The sequence below is a fragment of the Condylura cristata genome, unplaced genomic scaffold (genome assembly GCF_000260355.1).
Source record: "Condylura cristata isolate star-nosed mole 26May11 unplaced genomic scaffold, ConCri1.0 scaffold00024, whole genome shotgun sequence".
Lineage (NCBI taxonomy): Eukaryota > Metazoa > Chordata > Mammalia > Eulipotyphla > Talpidae > Condylura > Condylura cristata.
In genome coordinates this window covers 29,559,830-29,585,468 of record NW_004567125.1, presented here as the reverse complement: position 1 = coordinate 29,585,468, position 25,639 = coordinate 29,559,830, and the positions used below count along the sequence as shown (strand labels likewise).

At 50.4% G+C, this 25,639-nt stretch overlaps 4 protein-coding genes across 5 annotated transcripts in view; 1 reads left to right on the top strand and 3 right to left on the bottom strand.

Moving 5' to 3' along the window:
- The window catches only part of LOC101628943 (myocyte-specific enhancer factor 2B), a 23,311-nt gene extending 17,826 nt beyond the window's left edge, over positions 1 to 5,485 (bottom strand). The window contains exon 1 of the mRNA XM_012729261.1: positions 5,418 to 5,485. The gene's annotated coding sequence lies outside the window, so the exon portion shown is untranslated. The remainder of the gene's footprint in view (positions 1 to 5,417) is intronic.
- On the bottom strand, positions 5,417 to 13,300 carry MEF2BNB (MEF2B neighbor). The gene is made up of 5 exons (XM_004688591.2): positions 13,189 to 13,300; positions 11,120 to 11,232; positions 10,389 to 10,453; positions 6,994 to 7,104; positions 5,417 to 5,490 (listed from the first exon to the last, which is right to left on the bottom strand). The coding sequence occupies exons 1-5, from the start codon at positions 13,223 to 13,225 to the stop codon at positions 5,457 to 5,459; spliced, it is 360 nt and encodes a 119-aa protein (XP_004688648.2). The 5' UTR covers positions 13,226 to 13,300; the 3' UTR covers positions 5,417 to 5,456.
- A 686-nt stretch (positions 13,301 to 13,986) lies between these two features.
- Positions 13,987 to 18,618, top strand: RFXANK (regulatory factor X-associated ankyrin-containing protein). Of its 2 annotated transcripts, none has more exons than XM_004688588.2 (9): positions 13,987 to 14,171; positions 14,671 to 14,865; positions 15,808 to 15,891; positions 16,018 to 16,083; positions 16,335 to 16,435; positions 16,627 to 16,752; positions 17,080 to 17,146; positions 17,501 to 17,581; positions 18,390 to 18,618. In XM_004688588.2, exons 2-9 carry the CDS (start codon positions 14,679 to 14,681, stop codon positions 18,458 to 18,460), a joined length of 783 nt encoding a protein of 260 aa, XP_004688645.1. In that variant the 5' UTR covers positions 13,987 to 14,171; positions 14,671 to 14,678; the 3' UTR covers positions 18,461 to 18,618. The 2 variants fall into 2 exon arrangements, with proteins under 2 accessions (XP_004688645.1, XP_012584748.1); XM_012729294.1 differs by having other exon boundaries at positions 13,987 to 14,201.
- Positions 18,619 to 18,641: 23 nt separating this feature from the next.
- NR2C2AP (nuclear receptor 2C2-associated protein) lies at positions 18,642 to 20,041 on the bottom strand. Its single transcript, XM_004688165.2, has 5 exons — positions 19,723 to 20,041; positions 19,498 to 19,588; positions 19,223 to 19,328; positions 19,076 to 19,143; positions 18,642 to 18,782 (listed from the first exon to the last, which is right to left on the bottom strand). The coding sequence occupies exons 1-5, from the start codon at positions 19,758 to 19,760 to the stop codon at positions 18,663 to 18,665; spliced, it is 423 nt and encodes a 140-aa protein (XP_004688222.1). The 5' UTR covers positions 19,761 to 20,041; the 3' UTR covers positions 18,642 to 18,662.
- Positions 20,042 to 25,639: the final 5,598 nt, after the last annotated feature.

The window sequence follows — 25,639 nt, the reverse complement described above, 5'->3', positions numbered from 1 at the left end:
CCGCCCTCAAAGGCAGTGCTGGAACACTCTCCCACACCGATGCATTCAGGACTGGGCCAGAAGGGTCAGGGAAGATTCCCAGAAGGGGGGCATTTGTACTCGACCTTGAAGTCTGAGTAGGAGTTTTCCACCTGAGAGAAAAGTTTTTGTAAGAGGGACTAACTGGTAAAAATGCAGATGAAGAATACAGAGTATCTTTGCTGGGGAGAGATGGAGATAAAAGCAGAGTGGAGGAGGGAAGCAGTTTGGGCTGGAAGAGGACCTGAGATAAGGGAGGATGGATTTGGGCAGACAAAAGTGCACCTAGGTTTCAGTGACTGCCTGGTCGTCATCTTCTCGGAAGGTAACAGGAGATGGCTGGACCCCTGGACTCTTGGGGAGAGGGGCATGAAGAGATGTGAGTGTATGGAAGACACTCACATCTCCCCGTGCCTCAATTTACGCAACTATGACTTGGGCAGTATGGATCACGTGTGGGCAGCTTTCTGTTTGGACGTAAAAACTAAGGTTCACACTGCATTAGAAGGTGAAAAGGTGGGACCAAGGTCCTGCCCCCCCCACCCCCCACCCCCGGCTGTCCATTACCAGACACGCAGGTATCACAAGGACAGATCAGGGCCTGGCCAGGCTGGGGGCTTCTGCCTTGACTCCAAGGTAAAGAACAAGGCTTGGGAGTATGGAAGTGGCTGGGGAGCCCCAGGCCCCCCAAGGGCCGCTCTGTTTACCTGTGGCCGCCTGCCTGCCTCTGATGCAACAGGCAGGCTCTGGTTACGTGAGGGTGGCAGCTGGGGCAGCTCTGGGAGCAGCAGGTGCTGCAGGAAGGGCCAGCCTGAGCTGAGTCGCTGGGCTATCCCCTCTTTGGCCTATCCTATCCCCTTCCACCACTGGGGCCCCACCCACTCCTGTCACTCCCTAGTCGCCCCCTCCCACCATTCATGCTCCCAAGTCCCATTCCCATTCTGGTCAAATTCCAGCTTCTAACATACTGTTTCCTGTTAACAACCACTCCTTTTGGCCTCTGCGCTGTTCCTGTTCTATATCCTCCCCATCACACTGACACCCGTATGGATCTCCATCTCCCATGAGGTAGTCAAGAGTGGAGAAAGAGATTAGAAGTGGAGGGGATGCCTAGGGTGGGGAAAGGGAGACGGGTGTGGAAGAACTAGAGGGGTGCACTGCAAAGTGGGGGGGGGGCAGGAGGGAGAAGGAAGAGGGAGGTTGGGAGGGTAGGGAATTCAAGAAGCTGCTATCCCCAAGCCCCCCTCATTCCGACTACCTCCCAGAGTCTGCAGGGGAAGACTTAGAAGGACCCTCACTGGCAAAGACAATGTGAGCCAACTGGCAGGGCCTTGGGATTAAGAGAACTCTGGGCCCCTCTCCCAGCTCTGACTCCTACGTCAGACTAGTCACTTCACTCCTCTGAGTCTGTCTGCTCAAGTAATAAATGGAGACAATAGCAGCCCCTTCTCTTGGGGCAGGGGAAGCTTTTCAAGGCCCACTTCCAATGTCCCCTCTAACAGTTTCTCCATCACGCTTCCAATATCCTCATTTTGGGTCAGCCCAGTGCTGACCCAGGGTGTTGGGGATTCAGCTCTATCTTTCTCATCGTTTGGTGGTAACAAATGGCTCTCTCCATGAGTTTCTTGAAGAACTGGGGAACCCTGGAGAGATATGAGTGGTGGAAGGACATCCAGACTTTCTGGATGCAGCACAGGGAAAGGGCTTCCCAGGGGTAGGAGATCTAGGAGTGCAGAGCAAGCCTTAAAAACCCAGCTTGAATCAGGGCCTGGGGACAAAAAGTCACAACTTTTTGTACATCCTGACTACTGGAGGCACAGCTGGAGCCCATGTGGGCTTCCTTTTACTCTACCCACAGGCTCTCAGGAGGCTCCCCTTCCAGGTCTGAAGGGGAACTCCATCCTTAAGGATCCTGTTCAGATGTGCCATGGCATGGGAGCCCACTTCTCTGCCAGCAGTTCTGCTAGGATAGGAGCAAGTCCTACCTACTGGGGGTCTGGGAATGCCCAGAAACTCCCTAATGCCTTCCCTCCTGCTGTGTCATCTGGTCGTGTTTAGCTTGTTGGCTCTGAAAAGTAAGAACGAATACATCTAGGGTGATAAGGGTAGGGGGTAATCTGCCCCACCCTGCATGCCCCCATGGGTTCAACTGCAGACAGACTGCCCGGTACCTAGCCAAGACTTTGCCTCTTGCGACCTCTAGAGGCCACTTGAGGAGCCCTCCCAGAGCAAATGGCAAGTGCCTATGCAAAAAAGATGCAAATTAGCAGCAGTGAGAGCCCTGGGACTCAGGCGGGCACTAGGGGATCTTAGCTAGGGCTCGGTCAGAACCTTGTCTAGACCTGAGGGAACTATTAGCGCTGGCTAACAGAGGTCATGACCAGAGGCTGTGGGTGATGGAAATGGGATATATGCTATTACCCTACTAAGCTGCCCATCTGCCTCTGACTTGATTCCTTAGGCTAGGGCTTGTCTGTCTGTCTAGCTGGGGGTTGTCTGCGCAGGACCTGACACACAGAAAGCTATCCATGGCTAAATGGCTGCGTGGTGGATAAATGGAAGGACAAGGAAAGGTGCCTTAAGAGTTGGTAGAGAGGGAAGTGGCATGTGTGGGGGTGGGGTCACACACCAATCAGGGCCTAAAATGGGGTCATTCTAAGGTTCCTCCCACCCCTCAAACTGAGTTAGGGCAATGGGGAAGGCACAGGGCACCCCGGCCAATATACTCTAAGAGGCATGACAGGGCTGACCTCCACTTTCTCACAGTGGGAGGTGGTCCTTCCTCGATGCCCTCTGTCCCTAAAAGCCTTGCAGGGCTCTCAGGCCCTTCCACAGCCTCGACAAACTCTCAGGACCCAGTCTGTCTCCCTTAGGGTGTCACTGGCTTTTGCCATCCCTCTGCCCCAGATGCCTCCTGGTGCTGAGCTAGAGGATGCTCCCAGAGCAGGGGCCTGGGCCACCTTGGTTACATGCCAATCAACTCTATTTTGATCCTGATACATTCACTAGACACTGCATTGCCACACAGCTGGCCTCAGGCATATACAAACCATGGACCATAACTGCTTAGCCTTGAAATTAGTGAGATCAGAATGGACTCTTCTACAGTCAGCAGAAATGAATGCAAAGCAATTTTGATAAAAAGTAATTTAGGGACTCAAGAAACTAAAGAATCATGATTTCTAGTGTCACGTGTGGCTGGATCCAGGTTCTTAGGTGGTCCTCTATTTGCCAGATGAGCCCTGGTAGGAAGGTGGTAACTTTCCCAGGCAAAACTTCTTATTGGGCTACATGCCTATCTGGATCCAATCACTGTGACTTGGGAGATCATGGTCTGAATAGACAGGTCAGCGTCTCACATCCATTCCAGAAGCTAGAGTTCGTGTCTTCATGAAGCCTGCAGATGGGGTGGGTGTTTCTACATGAGGCATAGCAGGCCAAGCAGGTAGTTGGATATGTGAATGTCCACCTGGGGAGAAGATCCAGCCCAGCTTTCCTTGTGCAGATGGAGCAAGGGAGGGCTGGTGCCGTGTCCCCAGCAAGTCACAGGCAGGGCTGGAACCAAACCAGGTTAGTCTTCTAGCTGTGAGATCTCTTTTCCTATCTGTATATGGGGGTGACACCAGCCTTATAGGGCTGATGAAAGATGACTCCTAAGAAGCCCCCAGCACAGCACTGGGTACACATTGTTTCGTTGGAAGTCGTGGTGGTAGTTACTGGGTGCAAAGGGCTATGGCTATGGCCATGTCTGCGCCCACAGCTTATGGGAAGTGGGAAAGACAAGGGAGCAAAGCCTGGTCACGGGATATTCACAGCTGGTCTGAAGTTCCAGACAGGAGCAAGAGGAAGATCCTGGCCACACTTGCTTGGTCTTCAGTCCCAGCCAGGTCCTACAAGACTGTCTAGGGGCCCAGCTTTGGTCAGGTGAGAGGTGGGGCAAAGATCCTGATTCTTTGAGCCTCCATTTCCCCTTTTGTAAAATAGGCTGTTATGGGTCCTATTTAGGAACTCAAGAGACAAGTGAGGGCAGAAGACCTGACTCCATGAAGGTCACCAATAACCCCAGCTGGAGGAGAGGGGAGGAGGAATGGAGAGCTGAGGGCATCAGTTCTGGAAAGGAGCAGATGGAGGTCAGGAGGAAGAACAGCAGATGACAGAGTTGTGGGCAGGGCAGCATCCTTGAGGCTCAAGAGGTGAGGGCTACCAAGGTGCAAGGGGTGGGACAGGGAGATGATGAAGTGTGGTTTAGGGTGCGCAGGCACTACTGTGAAGCACTGGGCGGGCTGGCAGACCTCTGTTCCAGACCCCCTGCCTGTGGGGTTGCTTATTGTCCCCAGGCCCACAGCTAAGCTTGACACAAGGCAGGTACCCCTGACTGTTATGTGAATTCCACTGCCTCTTGGAGCTGCTTCTCTAGGGCCTGGGGACCTGTCTCCATCATCCTTCTGACCCCTGAGAGGAACAGAGCACAAGATAGGCTCCAAGAGCCACACAGCAGCTGGGGCTCACAGTCCCTCAGCACTGCTACCAGATGGCATCCATCCGCATGCGCAGAATGATGTCTCACCAGCCATTCTTGGTGCCATGCTTTCCCTACAAGGCCAACCATATCCCTGTGTGATTGGGCACCCACTCCCCCAACTGGGCCTAGCCACATGACTGGTCCTGACTAATGGTCTTAGAAATGGGGTTCGATGAACATGAAGGCCCAAACGATTGGTAGGCCTGCTAGACAGCCACATGGAGGAGATCTGGACCCCTACAGCCAGCACCACTGGTCAAGGGCCTAATGATTGAGGTCACTACCCACACCTTTGCCTCCTAGGAGTGCTGGGTAAGGAGCTACCAGCTCAAACCGCAGAACTGAATAAACGACTGGTGCCGTGGTCACTAGGTTTGAGAATCATTTGTTATACAGCTATAGCCAACCATTACCACACGCTCTGCTGCCTGATGAGCCACTGTGTTAGAAGGCAGAAAGGGGGAGGGATTGGCTCAGGGTCACATAGGAAGTCACGGTGGTGAAGTCGGTGGTGGAGCGAGGATCCAGGCCCGGGTGGGTGACTGCCATTCCAGGCTATGAGAGCACGTGTGTGGATCAACCAAGCAGCTAATACGTGGTAGGGTGGGCTTCCCTCTGTCCTGGGGCATGGTCCTCAGGATTGGGCCTGTGGCATGGATAAGGAGCAGGAAAATGGCAGAGAATGTAAGGGAGTGGGCTGACAGTGGGCCTGAGCAGCAGAGGTACAAAGCCCCCACACCCGCATCCTGTAAACCCCCACTAATGAAACCACTTTATGGGCTTTTAAGAAGCTACTGGTTAGACAAGCAGGTCCTTGCTTAGACATGGAGAAAGCAGGTTAGCCCAGAGCTTAGAGCACAGGCCCCTGAACACTGACCTGGTCAGAGGGGCTGGAGCACCTCCAAGTCTTCTGGGATCAGTCTGAGGAGGGAGAGGGTGGGTCCTCAGGGCTGGAACAAAACATGTGCAGCATTCATAAGGTCAATGTCAGAGGTCATGAGCCAAAATTCAAGGCCAGGAGTCCATTAGGCCAGTTCAGCTTAGCTGCACTGTGTGTCGGGGTCATGCTTCAGTACTCCAAAAACCATGGCCTGAACTCTGGAGATGGCACCACTGGTCATGGCTGGGACATGTGGCCTTCATACCCACAGGGCTCATAGAGAGAGGGGCAAGAAGCAGCCCAACTGACTACCAGTGTCTTTGAGAAACAGTGGTTTTCGCAACAGCAAGCACAAGCAGGTGTTCAATAGCACTTGGGAAATGCTACTTGGGAAACTTGAAAGTAAAAGATAAGCAGCCCTCCCTGGTGGTGCAAGGGATTAAAGCACAGCAGTATGAAGCTGTCCGCAGCCACGGCAGTACGAGTTCGATCCCAGCCAGGGAGGTGACTCACATGGCGCAGCAGACCTCTCCTGACTCATTTACTGCTCCCTTCAGCAGTATATTTTGGTCAATCTGTCTGTTCTGCTCCCCACTCTGCCTCTGCTAAATCTTCTCACCCTCTGCAACTCCAGTCTGTACCCTATAATTAAATATTTTTAGAACAGAAAGCAAAAGCTATGGCTCTTTGAGGTCCACTCTTTGTGGGGTGCCATACAAGAAATCCAGTGAACACCAGTCCAGAGAGCTGCCATCACCTATGGGGGGGAAGACGACTACACACCTGTTTTTACACATCCCCAAGGCTTTTTGGGCTTTGGCAACTCTCATCTTGGTGATCAGAAACAGGTCTTGTTCTTCCTGAATGCCTAGCGGGAAGACAGGCAGTTGGCCCCCCAAACTGTTGGATCAGATAAATCTCAAGGTAGAGTTACAATATGTGTTGTCTGTTCAAACACACGTTTATTTTTATAAAGAAAACAACAAAATCAGCTACTTCTCCAAAATCTCTCTTCTGACATGCAAGAACCGAAGTCCTTTTCCATTTTATACCATCTTGTCTTCTGTGTAAAGCCTCTGTCAACGCTGAACATGACGCCCATGAGGCCCCAGCCTCCCTCTCTGACCCATCTCTCCCTTGCTCACCTGCTCTAGTCACCCACCTCCCAGATGTTCCCCTTTACACCCAATTCGGCCAGCCCCACCATGCATCCCTGGTCATTTGTCTAGTGTTTCATGCATACCTCTGCCTCCTCCTCAGAAGTCCCTATATCCTTTCCTACTTGTCTGAAATGCTTCTATCTGTTCCATGTTTACCTACTTGCTGTGAGATCATGAGTACACCTGTCCCAGTCACTGCCGTGTCCCTAGGGCCAGCAAACAGCAGAACTCAAGATCCAGGGCTGAGTAACTAACTCTCTCCTGCTACAGATTCCAAAAGATAAGAGAAAGTCATCAGACTCAAACAGGAAAGGGAGTTTTGTACGAGCAAGAAGTAGCAGTTCCTGGCCGAATGGTGAAGGTCCACACAGCAAGGTGTCCGAAAGCAGCAGGGGCGGCAGTCCAAGAGCTACCTGTGGCCCTGGGCAGTGGTGTTCATGTGGTCTCGGATGCTGATGGCCTGTTTGAGGAGTCCTTCCACACTTCGGAAGTAGATGCTGCTGTCAACAAGATTCTTCACCGCACTGAAATCAAGGAGGGACCAGTCAGCATGCATCACCCCCGACACAGCCTGTAAGCTCCCTACCCAACTAGTGCTCAGCAGGCACTCTGGGGACCCGATGGTCCTTGCTGAGAGCTCACCATGGGCAGAAAATTTAGGCTTCCCTGATACACCTAGATATACCGATACCACAGAGCACATAATGGCAAAACTTCTCTTCCTTACTGCTAAACTGTCTAATGTTTACAAGCATATAAAGATGTCCCCAAAGATACCTTGCTCTCCTCTCCAATAACATTTCTGCCTCTGAAGGAAGCTTATCAACTCAACAGAAAAACTCTAGAAGTGAGTTCAAATGGAAGAAGGACACCCATTCCCAGTGAGGGGACACTACCACCTGGCCAATCAGCCTTGGTGCTGGCTCTGTGATGTTGGACATCCAGTGAAAACATGTTTTCCAGAAGAAAACCTGAAATATCACCAGTGCCTGGAGGTCTTGCAAATGCTGGGAAACCGCCTGTGCAAGGACGATGCCCTGAAAATAAGAGTGTCATCCTAAAGTCCTCCTGTTAAAGACAACGAAGTCACTCCCATTCATCATCAGCTAGGGACCTGCCTGGAAACAGCCAAAGATCAGAGGGATGGAGGGGGCAGCACTGGCTGCACAGTTAACCTGTGCAATAAATTGCACCATGTTTTCTAAAGCTTGGTTGCCCCTCTTGAGGAAAGGTTCACTAGCATAAGCTCACTATTGAGTTCTTTACCCTAGTTTACATCTTTCAGTTTTACAGCAACTGTTTAACACTCCATGAACATACTTTCAACAACTAACGGGTGCCTTTGTGTCCATAAAAGAAAACATGGTTATTTAGCATTAGAGAAAACCACAATTCACTTAAGAGATGTGCACAGAATTCAGACCACACTGGCAACCTGCCTAGCTCAGCAGATCTGGTGGAATTTTCTAGAACATGATGGATAATTCTTTATCTACTGAGATAATGGGTAAGCTCTTAAAATGTGGCTGGAGAGACTAAGGGTCTAAATTTTTCATTTCATTAACTTTTAATGCATTAAAATGTAAATGTGAACAGTCAACTGTGGTTCCAGCTTCTGCATTGGATGGTGGAGGTAGAGAAAGCAAGAGAAAACTTGGACTTTGACATGTTCTTTCCTGGAACCTGGTCTTGCTAATGAGCTCATGGCTGTCTGAGAGCTGTTCAGCAACTGTGAGAAATTCCTACAACAGTGCCCTCTCACCCAACTTCCCAAAACCTACATCCGTGCACCCGCGCAAATACATCCACAGTTTTCCTAGACATACACACATATGGTAAAGTTTAATTTACAAAGGAGGCAGAGTAAGAGACAACAATAATTAATAACAAAATAGAACAATACAATTATAACAATATTCTATAATGAAAGATACATGAATATGGTTCCTTTCTCTTATTGTATAAAATATTTTTGGGCCATAGTTGGCCATAGTAACTGGATAAGGAGAGACTATTACATTTCTTTTCTGCTCTTCCATGAGCTAATGTCTGTGACTGTGACTGCCATCATCAGTGTTGTCACTGTTACCTGCTATCTTGGTGGAGATAGCAACACTGCCAATGGAGGAAACCTCGGTTATGTCCCCAGCAGCAGGATGACCTGTCTAGGAACTTCCCGCACAACAGCAAGAGGTGTACAAATCTGCAATGTCACAGACAAGAACAGCAGGAGAGGGTCCAGTCTCTACCAAAAACTCAATTTGAGTCAGTGGCAGATAGCATTCCTAAATAAAGTTGTCAAGCTCCCAACGTATACTGAATAGATCAGGGAATTAAATACAGCTATAGGAACCAATAGAAGAACAGGTCAGACTAAAAAGCAGCAAAAATGGAAGGAAACACCAACTAACACTTTTCACTCAGAGGGACACCTGAATCTGAAGATTTAGAGAGAAAGTTAAAATTTTAAAAAAGTCATTCCATGTTCACAGCATGGCTAACAATAGCGAAGACACAGAAGCAACCTGTGTCCATCAATAGATAAGTAGAATCACAAAATACAACACATCCACATAGCAGAATATAATTCAGTCTTTAAAAAAGAAATTCTGGGCCCTTTCTGGTGGGTTAGGATGCAGCACTGCAAGCTTGCTGCAGCTGCTTCCGTGCGGGTTCTGTCCCGGCCCCGGAGGTGATCCCACATGGCGCGGCAGACCACTCCTGACCTGCCCACTGCTCCCCTCAGCAGTGTAATTCATTGATCTGCCTGTTCTGCTCCCCATTCTGTCTCTGGTGAAGCCTCTCACCACCCCTACACCTCTAGCCTGTACCCCAGTTCTGTATGCATAAATAAATAAATCTTAAATTAAGAAAAGATTTTAAAAAAAGAAATTCTGGGCCCTCCCTGGTGGTGCAGTAGGTTAGAGCACAGCATTGTGAAGCTGGCCGAGGCCGCTTCAATGAGTTCAATACCCAGACCTGGAGGTGACCCACATGGCGCAGCAGACCTCTCCTTTTTTGCCCGCTGCTCCCCTCAGCAGTGTACTTCGTCCATCTGCCTGTTCTGTGCCCCTCTCTCTCTGGTGAATTCTCTCACTGCCACTGTATCTCTGGCCTGTATCCCAGTTCTGTATGCATAAATAAATAATCTTAAAAAAAAAAAAAAAAAAGAAATTCTGAGGCACACACTATGACATAATAAGCCAGAACCAAAAGGACTGACCCCACTTATGAGGTTTCTAGGATAGAGAGTTTAATGAGGACAAAGTTTCAGTATGGGAAGATGTGAACTTTCTGGAGATGGAGGGAGGTGACAGTAGCACAACCATGTTAGTATGCTTAATGCCACACAGCTGTACACTTAGAAATGGTTGAAAGGGTAAATGTTTCATTATGTGTATTTTACTACCACCACACACACACACACACAAACCTGGAAGGAAATAAAAGTACAAAGTAACATTCAAGTTTTCACCATCCTTCCAGTTACCATACACCCTACCAGCCCAGGCCCCTGGTACAGAGCAAGCACGTGCTATATATTCAGGGCAATCCCTCCTGCGTCCTTATCACTGTATCCTATCACAGATGGAAGGGCTCAGCACCAAGAACTTGGGTGTCAAGCAAATGACAGAGGCACAGGCTTACCAGGCAAGTTTAACTACAAATGCTGCAGGTGGGTTCAGCAGATGGGGTTGACTTGGTAGCCGGCTGAGATGAATACCTAGAGTACCGAAGAGACTGGGGCACCACAGGGCAAGCCCTGGACAGAGTGGGTAACCCAGTAGAGGGAGGCTTAAGTGCTTACCTGCAGGCATACTCCACGGTGTAGATAGCTCCTTGGCTTTGCTCCTCCCACCGCTGCATGTCAGCCTGTGTGGAGAGGGGACTGTTAGAAGGGGGACAACCACTTGGGGGCGGTCCCTCCAGCTCTCTGAGAGAAAACATGCAATACCAGTCACCATGGCCACAGCGATCAGCCTACTGCAACTCTTTTTCCCAGTCTAGCCCCTCTTGAACATCTGGCTGTCATGCCTCAGGGCCTTCGCACAGGCTGTTCCCTCTGCCTGGCCTAGGCTTCCCTTGGGTTCTCACATGCTATATCGTTCCAACACATAGGACACATTTAATGAAGATCCTGTGGGCTGGGGAAAGGCTTCTGTGTTGTTGAACCTGCCCAGCAGTGCGTGCAGCCCTGTACCAGGCAGCCACATTCTTATCTAAAGTAATTCTCAGGAGTTTGTCCCGGGTTTTGAATTTGAAGTATAAGTGTGAAGATTCTAAAATCAGTTTGATGATCATGTATGATACTGCAAACAGCATCAAAAAAATGGAAAAAGAAAAAAACACAATTAATGCAGATCCCACTGCCCCATGTTGAAAACCTGTCCCAGATCTGTCCACTCAAGGCCCAAACTGGTTTGGCAACCACTGCCTTCTTACTGGTATCCCGGCCTTGACTCCTGCCCCCACTGCCCTTGCTCTATACAGCAGGGTCCCTGTTCAGGAGTTATTGATCCTGGAGTGGGCAGAGCTCACCTTATGCTGGGCCAACTCAGGCAGAGAGCGGCGCACATGCTCCTGCAGCCGATACAGGGCCACAGACGGCTCATTGGCGAGGACATAGACGCTCTCCGTGAACTTGTCTGTGACTTGGAAGAAAGGGGGAGCAGAGGGAAGCATCAGACTCATGACTGCTCAATCCAGTTCAGTCAGAACCAAGAGGAATATCCATTGCTTCCCAGCAGCGGGGTGACTTGAGGCCCCAGTGACAGGTCAGTAGTGCAACACATAGAGCACAGCACTATGAAGTTATCTGCACTGCAGCCTGAGTTCGATCCCTGGCCCACATGTTCGTGGCTGACCTCTCCTATCTCACCTGCTGCTCCCCTCAGCAGTGTACTTTGTCAATCTACCTGTTCTGCTTCCCACTCTGTCTCTGGTGACTCCTCTCACTGCTCCTGCACCTCTGACCTGTACCCCAGTTCTGTATGCATAAATAATTAAAATTAAAAAAAAAAGTGTAAAAGCCTGTGTTCTGCTCTATGTGACTGGACAACTTGGAAATAGGTTTGTCCTCCCTGAACGCCCTCTTGGACTTTACTTGATGTTTCTGGTCCCTGCCCCAAGCTCTGCACTGTATCTCCAGGTAAGTTAATCACACAGAAATCCTCATCCTCATCCTCAGGGAAACCTGAGGTATTCACAGTTAGCCAGTCATCCCCACCCTTCCTACCTGAACTGCAGGCAAATCTTGCCAGTTCTGTCTCAAAACAAAGCCCTATGTCACCCATTCTCACCACCAACTGGTCCAGGTATAGCCTTCTCTCATATGGGCACCAGAATTAGCTCCTCCCCATCTCCTTGACTTATACTGCCAACACTCTGATACCCACACACAGGGAGAATGAGCTCCTCATGAACACATCAGACATGTCCTTCCCTTGCTTGAAACACTCCAAAGGCTCTTGCCAGGGAATATCATCTTCTTTATCATTGCCCATAGACCTCATTGTATATTCTGCCTGTTGTTAACTGCTCTCTTCTCTCTACCCCCCAAATCTTGCCCTCTTTGTTAGGCACAATAGCTTCATGGCTGTACCTAGGACACTCCCAATGCTATTCAAAGGACTTTCTGAGATATAAAAAGATTCTATAACCTATAGTGTCTGATGTGGCAGCTACAAAGGCTACTGAAAACTTTAAATGTGTTAATATAACATAGTATCAGAAGTATAATTTTATCTAATTGCCCATAAACTATAGCCAGAAGCTATAGTATTGCAGCATTGCTCTGAATACTTTGCCTTTGTACCTGTTCCTACTACTAAACATGACCTTTCCCCCACGGGCTCCCTCATGCCTCTGCTCAAATGTCACCTTCAGGGTGAGCCCTGATCACCAAGTTCAAACAACTGTCCCTTCCCTCTCACTCTCAAGCTCAGCATCTTGTTCACTTCTTCTACTCTTAAATTGTTGTTCTTTATTAGGTTACATCACGATTACACGTTTACAGAAAAAAAAAAATAAGGTTGATTTTATGAGGGCAGGGGCTTCTGTAAGCCTCATTTCCCATCTGTAAAAATGAAGTAATGTCACCCACTTGGAGGTTTGCTACCAAGGTAGACCCTATGCTATTGCCAGGGCAGTGTGGCTGGTCAGAGAGAGAATCTGGGTGCGTCTGAGATTCAAGGGACAATGTATAGAGTGAGCTCCTCCAGCTCATCGTTGTGTCCTGAGTAAAGGGAGGCTCGGCATGCCACCTCCAAACCTGTTCTTAGCCTCCTCGATTTCCGTTTGTTGTGAAAACGAGCATTGTAACAGTTTACACATCCCGGGGATGTTATGAAGGAGAGGGAATTAACAATCCTGCGTCTTCTACATACTTAACTAGAAATAGTGTGTTTGCTGAAATAACCAAAACATTTATGATTTTTTTAAAGTAGTGTGCGGCAATTTGCAATTGTGGTTACATATATTTGATAAGCCAGTGTAAACACACACAAGTGTGTGCACACACCAGGCAACAACAGCTGACTGCCACGTCCCAGAAATTCAGGACGCCCTCCCGTCAGGTCGCCCCCAGCCCGCCCGGGGCCCCGCACCACCTTTCTTTCCCTTGAGTTGCATCTCCGGTTCCTCCATGGCGACCACGGCCCGGGGAACCTGAGGACCGGAACTGAAACTGTGGAGTGGGGATCTCCGACTAAACCTTCCCCGGTGAAACCAGACGCCGCGGCGCTCCAGTTCCAGTGCAGTTTAATCTGTCTTCCCCACTCCTTGGTTTCCCGGGACTAGACCCGAGTTATGAGAGGCAGGGGAAGGTGTCACTCAAGAGGCGGTGAGGCGGGGCACACCTTTCAAGTTCCCGGAGGGACTTCTAGGCAGGGGAGAAGCAGGGGCGCCCTCCTACCCCGAAGCCGTTTTTTCGGGGCAGACGAATTGAGGGAACGCTCTACATGCAGGCTCGCCTTGTAACCCGGCTCTACTGTCACGAAATCACTGCCTATGAGATCCAAAAGCAGAGAGGACATTATGATGGACTTGGATAGTGTTGTCTCTTTAAATCCCGGACTCACTGCCCACCCGCGCCCCCACCACCCCTAGACAGGAGAAGCCCCGCCCATCCAGTCGAAGCTGGTGCTGATTGGCTCTCTCTGGAAAAACTTATGGGCGGAGCTGGGACTGAAAAGCCGTAGCAAAGACGTCCTAAACGTTCTCCTAGGCCCCGCCTACCACTCTCGGTCCTGCAGGGACTAGAACTCACAGGCGTAACTGCTTTACGTGAGCCCCAGTGGAAGCCACGCCCCTCTCCCGGACTTAAAGGGACAGAAGCAGTTCTTACTGCGTGGGGCCTTCCGCACTTTTGGGGGGCGGGGGTGCGCAGGCGCAGTGGGGGAGCTGCTGGTGGGGGCAGCGATCTCCTATCAACTTGCTCTCTGTCCCGGCAGAAGAAGCTGGGGCGCCGAGGGTCCAGACGCCAGTTTGCTCCCCCCTACATCAGTTGGAGGAGAAAAGTTTGTGAATTGGGTTCCCAAGTTTTTGTGGACGCCGGCTTGCGACGCGGGTTGACAGAGAAGGCTCGTGGGACGTGAGTGGATTCCCGGAATCAATTTGTGGGGTACGGGTAGGATAGAACCAATCACACCTTTATTGAGCGTCACTGTCCCCAAAATAACCAAATATCTAGATCGATTGTTAAGCTATGACCGTGTATCAGGCACCTTGCTTAGCTATTTACAGACGTGATTTCTTTTAGGTTTCATTTCCCCGTTTTATTAGTAAGGAAACAGGCTCAGAGAGGTTAAATCGTGTGGCAAGTCTCACAGCCAGTAGGTGAAGCGATTAGAATAAAAACTGACCCCAGTGCCTGGGCTTTTAAGCCTTGCATGTTGTGTGTGTCCTGGTAGTGGGGAGGTGTGAGCCTGAAAAGCACTTAGATTTGGGTTTTAATTTCTCCAGTGAGTGGTTTACCTACCCTGACTGTGCGAACTGTGTAGCCTGTGCAAACTGTGTGTAGTCTGTGCCAATTTAGTAAGAGCCTTTGATATTTATTGCCATCTCTCTTTTTTCTCTGGCACTTCTACCAGCTTCCCACATGGAGCCCATCCAGCCTGCAGAGGATCTCAGTCTGACCCAACGGCCCCTTGCCCCAGAACTTGCAGACCTTGAAGACCCTGGGGATGAGGCCCCGGATAGTTCAGACACTGTGGTCCTCAGTCTCTTCCCCTGCACCCCAGAGCCTGGGAATCCTGAACCAGATGCTGGTGCCTCCTCACCTCAGGGTAGGATACTTCACCTGGCCTCTGAACTTTGGCTTCTGGGATGCTTGGACAGTAGAATGTCAGACCTGCGATGGGACTTCTATTTACTGTGTAGGGTGTGTCTTCCCTTTATACCTAGTGAGAGATTGCTTTTTGCCTGTAAAACCCACATAGCATAAAAATTATCATTGTAACCAAAGGTGTGTATGATTCAGTGCAGTAAGTAGCCACTATGTTTGCAGCCATCATTTCTATTGTAGTTCTAGATCATCAGCACCTCAAGAGGAGGTCCATTAGCAGTCATTCTCATCCATCCCACAGTCCCTGACATCTCATCTGCTTTTTGTCTGTGGATTTGCCTGTTTTGGACATTCATGTAAATGGGTCACACACTGTGTGACCTTTTATGCCTGGTTTCTCATTCAGCATCATGTTTGCAGTTCTTCCACATTGTAGCTTGTATCAGGATTTCACTCCTCTTAAAGGCTGAGTGATATGCCACTATATGGATGAACCAGGTTTCTTGTGACTGGAATCCTTGAACATGTCTAATTCAATTCCCAGGGACTTTATCTTTGCTGGTTCCTTTCTGAGTGGGGAATCCTCCTCCAACATCTCTTTTCAGGATTGATCTCTGAGTTGGTGACCCCTCCTCAAAGCAGCCCTCCCTGACCACTTTGTCTAAAGCAGGCTCACCACTACCCTCCATTCTTTTCACCTTTTTCTACCTGCTCCTCATTACTTCTGAAAACTTTTCTCAAAGTGGGCTTTTATTCTATTTTCTTTTTTCTCTCTGACTTACCCCACTTGTTCACAGGTCCCTTAAAGGCACATCCTGATACCCAGGGAAGTAGAGTGAGTAAGATGGTGGGCACTGTTTTTGGAAGTTTCAAGCTCCCAGGTCTGGCCTGAAACCCCAGAGATCTACCATGGAGAAATTGAGGTTCTTCTCTTGTCTCTCAGCCGGCAGCTCTCTGAAACACTCCACAACCCTCACTAACCGGCAGCGGGGGAATGAGGTCTCAGCTCTTCCAGCCACCCTGGACTGTGAGTGAATTCTTGGTCCCAGAGGGGAGTCAGATAGCAGGGTGGCAGGGGCTGAGAGGATCAACTTTAGATTGGGGGTATACTGGGACACCAGGAGTGAGGACTCTTCATCTCTCTGTTTTGCAGCCCTATCCATTCACCAGCTTGCCGCCCAGGGGGAGCTGAGTCAGCTGAAGGAGCACCTGAGGAAAGGTGATTGTCCACACACTTGCACTGGCGTGTCCAGTCCTGAGTCTTAGTATGTGCAAGTGCTGACATGACCCATGAGTGCCCATGTGTGTATATGTGCCTGTCTCTACACGTCTGAGGGTGACGATGGCTGTACATCCAGGTGTGTTCTCCCCATGCCTGACCCCACACACACACATACCCCACCCCCCATCCCACAACACTGGGAAGAGTGGGTGGGGTGCAGCCCAGTGGAACCCTTCCACTCCTGCCAGGCGACAACCTCATCAACAAGCCAGATGAGCGAGGCTTCACCCCCCTCATCTGGGCCTCTGCTTTTGGAGAGATCGAGACCGTCCGTTTCCTGCTTGAGTGGGTGCGTCTGGACTGGCTGGGGTGTCCCAGGGAATGGAGGGTGGGCTGGGCTATCCTCTGAGTATGCTGTTACTTCATGTGTTAAGGTGGGGTTGCCACAGGGTCCCCAAGATTCCAGGGACACCCCCATCCTACCTATTACTTCTCCCTCTGCCCCCCTTCTATGACTGCTCCTGTGTCCCCCCACCCCAGGGTGCGGACCCCCACATTCTGGCCAAGGAGCGGGAAAGCGCCTTGTCACTGGCCAGCATGGGTGGCTATACGGACATTGTGGGATTGCTGCTGGAGCGTGATGTAGACATCAACATCTATGACTGGGTGAGGTGCCACCACTAGCCCTTGGTGCTGAGAATATAAAACAGACCCACCTTCAATCCTCCCAGAATTGATTGGGGATGGGGCAGAAACAAATAGAAAACTGAGCTCTGGTAAGCAATGCTGGAATGGCAGGCTCCTAGGCAATTGCAGGATCCCAGAGGTGGCCCATATAGCCAGGAGAGGTCTTTCTGGAAGGAGGAGCATTTTAGCTGACATAAAGGAGGTCAGGTGATGAGCAAGGGGGACCAATTCAGCTGGAAGTTACAGTTATTGTGAGAATCAGGAAAATATTGTAATAAAGCATTGGTTCTCCCACCCCGTCCTCAGAATGGAGGGACACCGCTGCTGTATGCCGTGCGTGGCAACCATGTGAAGTGTGTGGAGGCCTTACTGGGTGAGTGGGAGTAGACTGACCTTTTGGGACTCCTTCTGGTCCAGGAATGGGCTCTGAGCTCTTGATAACTCTTGGAAGGTGCTGTACCACCTGCTTTTACCAGAGGATTGACTTGGGAAGGACATATGGGCATCTAGCTACCTGGCTGAGCATCCACTCTGTGCTTCAGCAGTCCTGGAAATGGGGATTCTGTTGACGTTTCAGCTGAGAGTTTAGTCTCTTATCTACAGGCATATTGACAACCAGCAGACCAGTGGTTGTGGGGTAGTCATTGATCCTCCCGAGTCGTCGCACCCAACTCTGGGCTCCTGGTTCCCCAGCCCAATCCCACCAAGTGCCTGCTCTGTTTTGCAGCCCGAGGAGCTGATCTTACTACCGAGGCCGACTCTGGCTACACCCCTATGGACCTGGCTGTGGCTCTGGGATACCGGAAAGGTTGGCTTGAAACAAAAGGGTAGTGACAGGGTGCTGCTGGCAGGGCAACCACAGGGAACATCAGATACCCCCTTAGACAGGAGATCCTGGCAATGAGCATTTGTGTTAGTAAACATCAAGCACCACTGTGCACCTGGCCTGGGGACATCCTCACTTTGGTTCTGGGGTTGTGTGTGTGCTGGAGGTAGGAGGCTGGCATGTGTCAGTGACAGGTACACATAGGCATTGACATGGGTGGAGTTCAGGAGGGCTCCTTGGGGTGAGGGAGGACAGCACATACAGAGGTCTGGCTGGGTAGAAACACCACAGTGCAGGGGTCATGGAGCCAGGCTCTCCTGGAGGTAGGTGTTAGCAAGGGCAGCAGTTGACCCTAGTTTGAAACCCCACTTCCCCCTTCAGCTTCTTCATCCATAAAATGGGGAGATTCTAACAAGACAGACCTCCTAGAGTCACAGGGAGACTGGGAGATCTTCAGTTCCTTCTTTGCGTTTACTCCCTTTGGAATAGAAATTATTTGCCAGAACCATTCTTTTCATAATTCACTAATTTTGTTTGGTAAGAAATATTTATAAAGACTCCAAAACTGCATTTTTATAAATGTGGGGGACACTTGAGGGTCCCCTTGGGGTAGCATCTTCATCTTCCCAGCTGTGCCTGGGAAGGAGTATAGATTTCTCCATGTGTCCAAGTTAGGGTCCCCATTCCTGAAAAGAGGATGCAGTTTCCAGGGAGGGCAAGATATTACAATACCCCTCACACACACCCTCTGCAGTCGCTACTCAGTCACTCCCGCCTGTCCTGTGTCCAGTGCAACAGGTGATCGAGAGCCACATCCTCAAACTCTTCCAGAGCAACCTGGTGCCCGCCGACCCTGAGTGAAGGCTGCCCACTGGGACTCAGACACTCAGGGAGCAAAGCAAAAGGTCAACCCAGATTTGGGGGGATCCAGCACAGGCTTCAAAGGCAGCTCAGATCTTGGACAGATGGTGGGAGGGGGCCTTTCCCAAGAGGAACCAATAAACCTGTGCAGAACTCGACGGACTTTGCTGTGCTTCCTGGAACAGGTGGCTGTCCAGTAACCTCATTCCTTCTTCTCCCCGAATACCCGGAGGTGGTAGATGACCACCCGGCCAAAAAAGTCTGTGGCATCTTCAAATGTCACCTTCAGTTGGTCCACCTCCGCAGCCGGCACAGGAAAGGTGTGAGCACAGGCAGTTAAGGCAAAGAGGTGACACAGTATTTCCCACCTGCAGCCCCATCCAGCCCCCCCTCAATACCCGCAGTATGCTGGGTGACCGGCAGACTTTGGGCCTTTCTGAGACTTTCATACAGAACAGGTTATCACCAACTGGCTGCACAGATAAAGCCATAAAGGCCTAGATTCCACTGGTCAAAGTCATGTGCCAGGACTGGTGCTTGGGTCCAGCCAGGCCAATAACTTTCAGCAGCACACAAGACCCTCTAATTCCCACCCTCGAGGCCCATGCAAGATATCTGAAGAGAGTTGTTGTCTTCTGGGTAGAATTCCATAATCTTGCCAAGGGCTTCACCCCCCTGGGAACCTGCAGTGTGAAGAAAGGGGCATACTGTGAGGCCAAGGCACCCCACCCCCAACCCCTACTTTCCAGGGTCTTCTAGTACCTTCCAGACGTCCCCGGCGACTGGAGAAGCCCCCCTGGAACTGGATCTGCAGCTGGGAGACACAGATGCGCTGGGGAAAGTCTAATAACACCCACTGGATGGGACCCTGGAAGTAGACAGGGAAACTGAGACCCAGGGTCAGAGTCCTGCTAAGGACTCACTGCGGACTCAATTGCGGACTCGATTGCGAGGGGAATGGAAATACATCCCTCACTATCCCAGCTGGCAGGGGCACCCTTGACGATGGGGGTAGAGAGTCCAAGGAAGCGCCTCACCTGATCTGAGTTCCAGCAGGTCTCCTCATCCTGGTCGAATAAGTGCTTTTTTCCAAACTGCCGGGTGTTTCGATTCAGGACAGAACTCACCCTGGAGCCACAAGTAGTGCGAGCAGACTGAGCGCACCAAGTGCCTGCTCCCTCCTCAATGCCGACATCAACCCGCAGCTCTGTCCCCCTCCGTACCACCCCGCCTGCCACTGCCCACACCCTCCAGGTTCTCACCTGCTTACGGTCTCTGGACAAACCAAAGAGTGGGTCATGTTGCCTCACAAGGCCTTGCAGAGCGCAGAGGTGGGCTCAGCCTAGGTTCGAATCCCAGCACCCCGTGGCCACAGCGGCTCACCCTTGTACACACGTCCTCTCCTCGGAACGAGAGGGAGGTAGAGTGAATGTCGGGAAAATCGCCAGTGACAGGGGCCAGCCCTTTCACAGCATGTCCGGGAGGGGGAAACAGGCTCTCTCGGGGTTTTGGGAACACCCTCGCCCTGCCGAGGCTCAGTTCCTCAGCAAACTACACCTGGAACCGAAGTCCAGACCCGGAAACGCGGGGCGCGGAGCAGGCGCAGTGCGACTCGGCCCGCCCAGTATCGGATCCCGGGGCGGGGTTTGGTTTGAGCCCCGCCTCCCCGCACCCGCCTCTTAAAGGGCCCACTGCAGGGGTGGCTTTTGCCTTGGAACTGGAGAAGGCTGGTAGGTAGAGTGGTCACTGCTTGTCCGGGCTGTATTTTGAGGCCCAGGACACTGGTTTTGGAGTCCAAAGGCCTTCTATAATGTCTTCCTACTTGGAGAAATCGGCCAAATCAATTCTCATAACTGCTAACAGCCCTGGAACCCCCTACACCTCACTGTCTCCCAGAGGCCAAAGAACTGAGGGAGAAACCATGAAGTTTCCAGTATAGTGAATCAGTCCTTGGTGTTTCAGACATGTGAGGCCAATCTCTAAATCTGTCTTCCCACAAAAATGCTGTCTTCCACATCAAGGAAAGCTTCTTTGGGAGGGGGGGAGGGTGTATATGAAGTGGGTTTTGAAGGATTAACAGGAATTTGCCAAAGCAGATTACCAAAGCCCCAGATACTCTCTGATTCACTAAACAACTCCTCCTATCCCTTACTGTCCAGCCCAATATTGGGTGATGCTGGGGACAACAAGAAGCCTCAGATACAATGACATGCACAGGCAAGGCATGTAACTCTTTACATGTGTACTTCCAGTCCTGAGAAGCCAGGGCTGAGGTCAGAGAGAGAGAGAGTGGTCTGGGGAACAGGAGCACAACCTTGTAGAGAACTCCCTGGGAGAAGGGAGATAAGCCTGCCCCTTAATGAATGGGCAGGAATTCACTAGGGTGAGAACATCTGGGGATAAGGGCAGGAGGGGGTTCCAGGCAGGGAATACAAAGCAAAAGCCTGATTGACTGAAAAACCATGAATTTGAATAAAGTATATGGAGCCTGCTAGTTCCTTCTGGGCCTGGAGCAGTCTCAGGAGATGATTGAAGAAGGGTGGAACCCCATCTGATCTGCATGAGTTGAGGGTTCCCAGGGAGAGCTGCCACTGGCAGGGTTGCAGCCCCTGGCTTTAACTGAATGGCCTGGGATCCAGCCCTTTCAAGAATTGGGGGAATGGTCCTCCACCGTCCTCTGAGTGTCTGGCCAAGCCCAGTCCAGGAGGAGGGGGGTTTGGCTTGGAAACTGGAACACCCCCGGAAGGGTCGCTTTATCAGTCTCTGCTTGCCAGGATTTCCTGTATTCAATTAGGGTCTGGTGCCATGCAGACCAACTCTGCTGGTCTCAGGGTTGGGTTGGCAGGAAATAACCTCCCTACCCTGAGAAAAAGGAAAGAAAAGCATGGATCCTGAGTTCCTGGCTGGGCTGCTCATTGGCCACGTGACCTGGTACAAATATCTTGACCTCTTTGAGCTTTGGTTTCCTCATCAATAAACTGGGGACCATTGTATTTATAAGACTGCTGAAGAATTCAGTGAGTGACACATAACAGGGACTGGCATTTGTATCTGATTTAAAGCCTCATCTTATCTCCACTTGTTGACTTGGGAAACCTGCGATGGCTATTCCATGTCACCCCATTTTATAGTTGTGGACACAGGCAAGATTCCCCAGCAAGGATATGGATGGCCTCAGGGCCCTAACATAACTCCTGTTCTTGGCATGGAGCCCCCTTGTCCACTGGGATAAGGCCAACTCAGTACCTTCTTCCCGCCTCCTCACCCCACTGGCGCCTGGGCATGAAAGAGCCTCCTGTTTCTCCAGGGAATTAGCAGCTCCCAGCAGAGCAGCCAAAAGTTGTCCATTCATTCCCCAGAGTGAAGAAAGACTAAGCATTGCCTCCCCACAAACCCCAGGGCATGGGATAGGTGGAGCTCTATGAGAGCCAGGAGACTTTCCTCTGGTTCACTGAGGGAAACTGAGGCATAGCAACTGAGACAGCCATTTGACCGTGGTCTCCTGACTCCCGGGGAGACCAGGATTCAAACTCCGGTCTGACTCCAGAGTTCCCTCCATTGGGCTGTTTTGCTTTTTCAAGAAAGGAAATGAAAGCTCCAAGAGGGACAGCCATTTGCTGGTGTTACACCATAGGTATGGGTCAGGCAGGAGTGACTCTCAGCCCTACTCATGACTGATCCTACTGCTCATAACTCTACCATCCTGGAGGTATACAGGGAAAGGGTCTAGTTCACTTAAAACTTCAGTTTCCTCATGGGAATCAAGTGCAATGGTTGCTTCAAGCCCTAGCCTGGAGGGTCTTGGGGATGAGTATTATGAGGTTCAGGACTGGGTGTGATTTATCTGCTTGGGGTCTGTCTGGGGCCTGCCCAGGCCCTGCAAGGCCCTACTCAAGAGGAGACAAGCATTTACTCACTGCCAGATGCATTTGTCCATCTAGCAGCATACAAGACTAGGAGCCTGGTAGAGGGGACAGTGGCAATGGGAGGGGATGACGTAGTACAGAGTAACTGAAGTGCATTTACACAGCGGGGACTCCTGGGCTGATTCTGAGTGTGTTGAATGGTGAGTGTGAGTAGCTGTGATGTGAGCACGGCCTTGGGGGGCCTGTATACCATATCTGTAGGTGTGCCCGTAGCTGCAAGGTGGTTGAGTAGGAACAACGTAGGAGAAATGTCAGGAAAGCTAAGGTGTGGGCTTTGAGCAGAGGTTGTGTTTGAGTGTGAAAGAACTCTAGAACTTACCACACTCACAACTGAGTTTAGTTGTGCAGCAGAAGGCATGACTTGTATATGGCCAGGTATAATTGTGTGTCACTGATTGAGTCTGTCTGTGGCAGGTGTATCTGTGTTTGGCATTTGTGACTCATGTGTAGTCAGGTGAGTTTGTGTGTGGCCTGGAGAAAGTGTGTGGCATTGGGCATTGTGTAACTTGTGTGTGACCTGTGTAATATGTATTATCTGTGTGACTTATGCATGGCCTGTGTAACGAACTGGGTGTGGTTGTACATGAGATACCTGTGCTGTCTGCTGTCACTATGATGGGTATGAGTGGTACTGATGACATTGTGTATGACAGATGTGAATATGGTTGCATGTGACATGCCCATGCATCACTGCATATGTTGAGAGGCACTTTGGGGACAACATCTGTCCCTGAGGCCTAGATCTCCATGAGGCCCAGCCTCCCTGTCCCTGATTTGGCCCACCAGCCCTCTCCCCTGACTGGCAGCAGCCCCTGGCCTGGGCCCCAGCCTGAGGGACAGAGAAGGCACTCAGGGCTAGGGGCTGCAAGCCCAATCCCAGCATTGGCCTATAAATAGCTCTTTGAGCCCAACAAATTCCCAGGCAAGGGCACCCCATTCAAGCCCCCAGCAACAGCCTGCCTCTGGGCCACAGGCCAGCCCCTCTGAGCTCAGTCTGGCACCAGCAGGAGAAGGAGGAGCGACCTGAGCAGGGAGGGGGTGGGTGGTCAACTTGGCTCTGATATCACAGGCTTTGGCTCCCACTTGGCCCTTCCTCTAATACGCAACCTCAAGCAAGAGGTCTCTTCCTGTGCCCCAATTTTCCCAGCTGGAAAATGGGCATAGTATGATGGCAGCACCCACATTATGTGTTTATTTCCCATATCATTGTCCCAGCAACCTTGTACAGTGAAACTGTTCATTATCCTGTTTTAGATGGCCAAAAACTGAGGCACAGAAACGCAAAATGATTGTCACCCCATTAGGAATGGCAGGAGTTCTGAACTCTGAATGTGTGGAGGGCAAACAGCTCTGCTCCCATACATATCACACAACCACACCCAGACCTCTGCCCCCTACCACAGCTACAACCACCCCCTCCACACCAGCCTGTCACCTGTCACACTTATATCTGCATAGTCCCCAATCTTCATTCCCTCCTCTGTGATATGGAATGGGACAGTAAGCAAAGTGTGTGTTATCCTTTGGGCTACTGCTGAGTCACAATTCCCATCACCGGTCAGCAGACACTGTCTGCTAGACACTGTCAAGGACAGACAATCGCTGAGTTTGCAACCCTAGGGTTTCCCCCTCATATGTCACTCATTACCAACCCTCTTTAGTAATCTGCCAAAACTATCATGTTCCCTGTTTGCCTAACCCAACCACCATTCTCAGAGATGGCACATACATGCACACACAGTCAGAACACAAGATGCAGTACTCGACCCTCTCCCTGGCATGGGCCATTTTCAGTGCTGAGAGATTCCTTAGGGGGTTTTGTTTTTTATCCTCCTCATTACCATTTTTCATTTGCTAAAAGGCACAACATGGGCCCTCCCTGGTGGTGCAGTGGGTTAAAGCGCAGCACTGTGAAGCTTTAAGCAGTGGTCTCAGCACGAGTTAGATACTCAGGCAGGGAGATGACCCACTTGGCATGGCAGACCTCTCCTATCTTGCCAGCTGCTCCCCTCAGCAGTATATTTCAGTGGATCTGCCTGTTCTGCTCCCCACTCTGTCTTTGGTGAATCCTTTCACCCCTGGCATCTCTGACCTGTACCCCAGTTCTGTATGCATAAATAAATCTTTTAAAAAAATAAAAGGCATACCATTTTTAAATGTACATTTCAGTGGCACCAAGGATATTCATATTATTGTACAATCATCACCACTATCTATTTCTAGAATATTCTATCACCTTAGAAGGAGACCTCATCTCCATGATGATGATTTCCATCTCCCTCTCCAGTGCCTGACAACCACAAATCTGTGCGTTTGACTATTCCAGACATCTTATATAAATGGATCTCACACTGTGTGTCCTTTTGTGCCTTATTTCTCTCACTCAACATCAGCTTAACAAAGTTTATCCATATTGTAGTGTATCAGGGTTTCACTTCTTTTTTTTTAATCCTAGTTCATGATTTACTTATTTATTTTAAAGATTTATTTATTTATTCATATAGAAGATAAAGCCAGAGGTTCTAAGGTGGTGAGAGACTTTACCAGAGAGAGTGGGGAGCAGAACAGGGAGATAGATGAAGTATACTGCTGAGGGGAGCAGAGGGCTGGCCAGGAGAGATCTGCTGTGCCATGTGGGTCACTTCCAGGGCAGGGATCAAACTCATACTACAGAGGCTGCAGCGAGCTTGCAATGCTGCGTCCTAACCCTTGCGCCACCAGGGAAGGCCCGTGTTTCACTTCTTTTTATGGCTGAGTTATATTCCAATGCATATTGGAGACATTTTAAGATTCAGTTTTCCTTACAAGGACACAACACATGTCCCTTTCCCAAAGCAAAATTATTTGTGTGACAACAATACCTGGTGCTCTATAAATGCAAATGGATAAAGGAATGAATGAATGATCCAATGTGGCCACAGTTGCTGGAAAAAAGCTCAGGGATGCAACACTTCTAGGCTAGGTCCTGACAAGTCTTTCCAGCTGTGTGCACCCAGGAAACTTCTGTCCTCTCTGAAGCCTTGCCTTTCCATCGACAATATAAAATGACAGTTGTAGTCAAAACTGACTCAAGAGTGAACCCTGAAGAGTCACGAATGCCAGGGTTGAAGTGTCATCTTTGACCTTTCCTTTTGCATGACCTTGGGAGTGACTTGGCCTGCTGGGGCTCAGTTTCCCCATCTGTAAGATGGGGCAGGTGCCACCATGAGGCATCTGGAGACATTAACGTGGCTCCTGGAACGAAGTGAATGTG

Excerpts from the sequence above, each read along its gene's own strand:
- MEF2BNB (XM_004688591.2), bottom strand. The coding sequence starts at position 13,225 with ATGGAGGAACCGGAGATGCAACTCAAGGGAAAGAAAG. Across the intron at positions 7,105-10,388 it reads ACCGTGGAGTATGCCTGCAG|TGCGGTGAAGAATCTTGTTG; the intron begins GTAAGCACTTAA and ends CCTTGATTTCAG. Across the intron at positions 5,491-6,993 it reads ACCACTGCCCAGGGCCACAG|CCCTGAGGACCCACCCTCTC; the intron begins GTAGCTCTTGGA and ends GTTTTGTTCCAG.
- RFXANK (XM_004688588.2), top strand. The coding sequence starts at position 14,679 with ATGGAGCCCATCCAGCCTGCAGAGGATCTCAGTCTGACCCAACGGCCC. Across the intron at positions 16,084-16,334 it reads GAAGGAGCACCTGAGGAAAG|GCGACAACCTCATCAACAAG; the intron begins GTGATTGTCCAC and ends CACTCCTGCCAG. Across the intron at positions 16,436-16,626 it reads TCCGTTTCCTGCTTGAGTGG|GGTGCGGACCCCCACATTCT; the intron begins GTGCGTCTGGAC and ends CCCCCACCCCAG.
- NR2C2AP (XM_004688165.2), bottom strand. The coding sequence starts at position 19,760 with ATGACCCACTCTTTGGTTTGTCCAGAGACCGTAAGCAG. Across the intron at positions 19,329-19,497 it reads CCTGCTGGAACTCAGATCAG|GGTCCCATCCAGTGGGTGTT; the intron begins GTGAGGCGCTTC and ends GTCTACTTCCAG. Across the intron at positions 18,783-19,075 it reads AAGACAACAACTCTCTTCAG|ACCTTTCCTGTGCCGGCTGC; the intron begins ATATCTTGCATG and ends GCCTGTGCTCAC.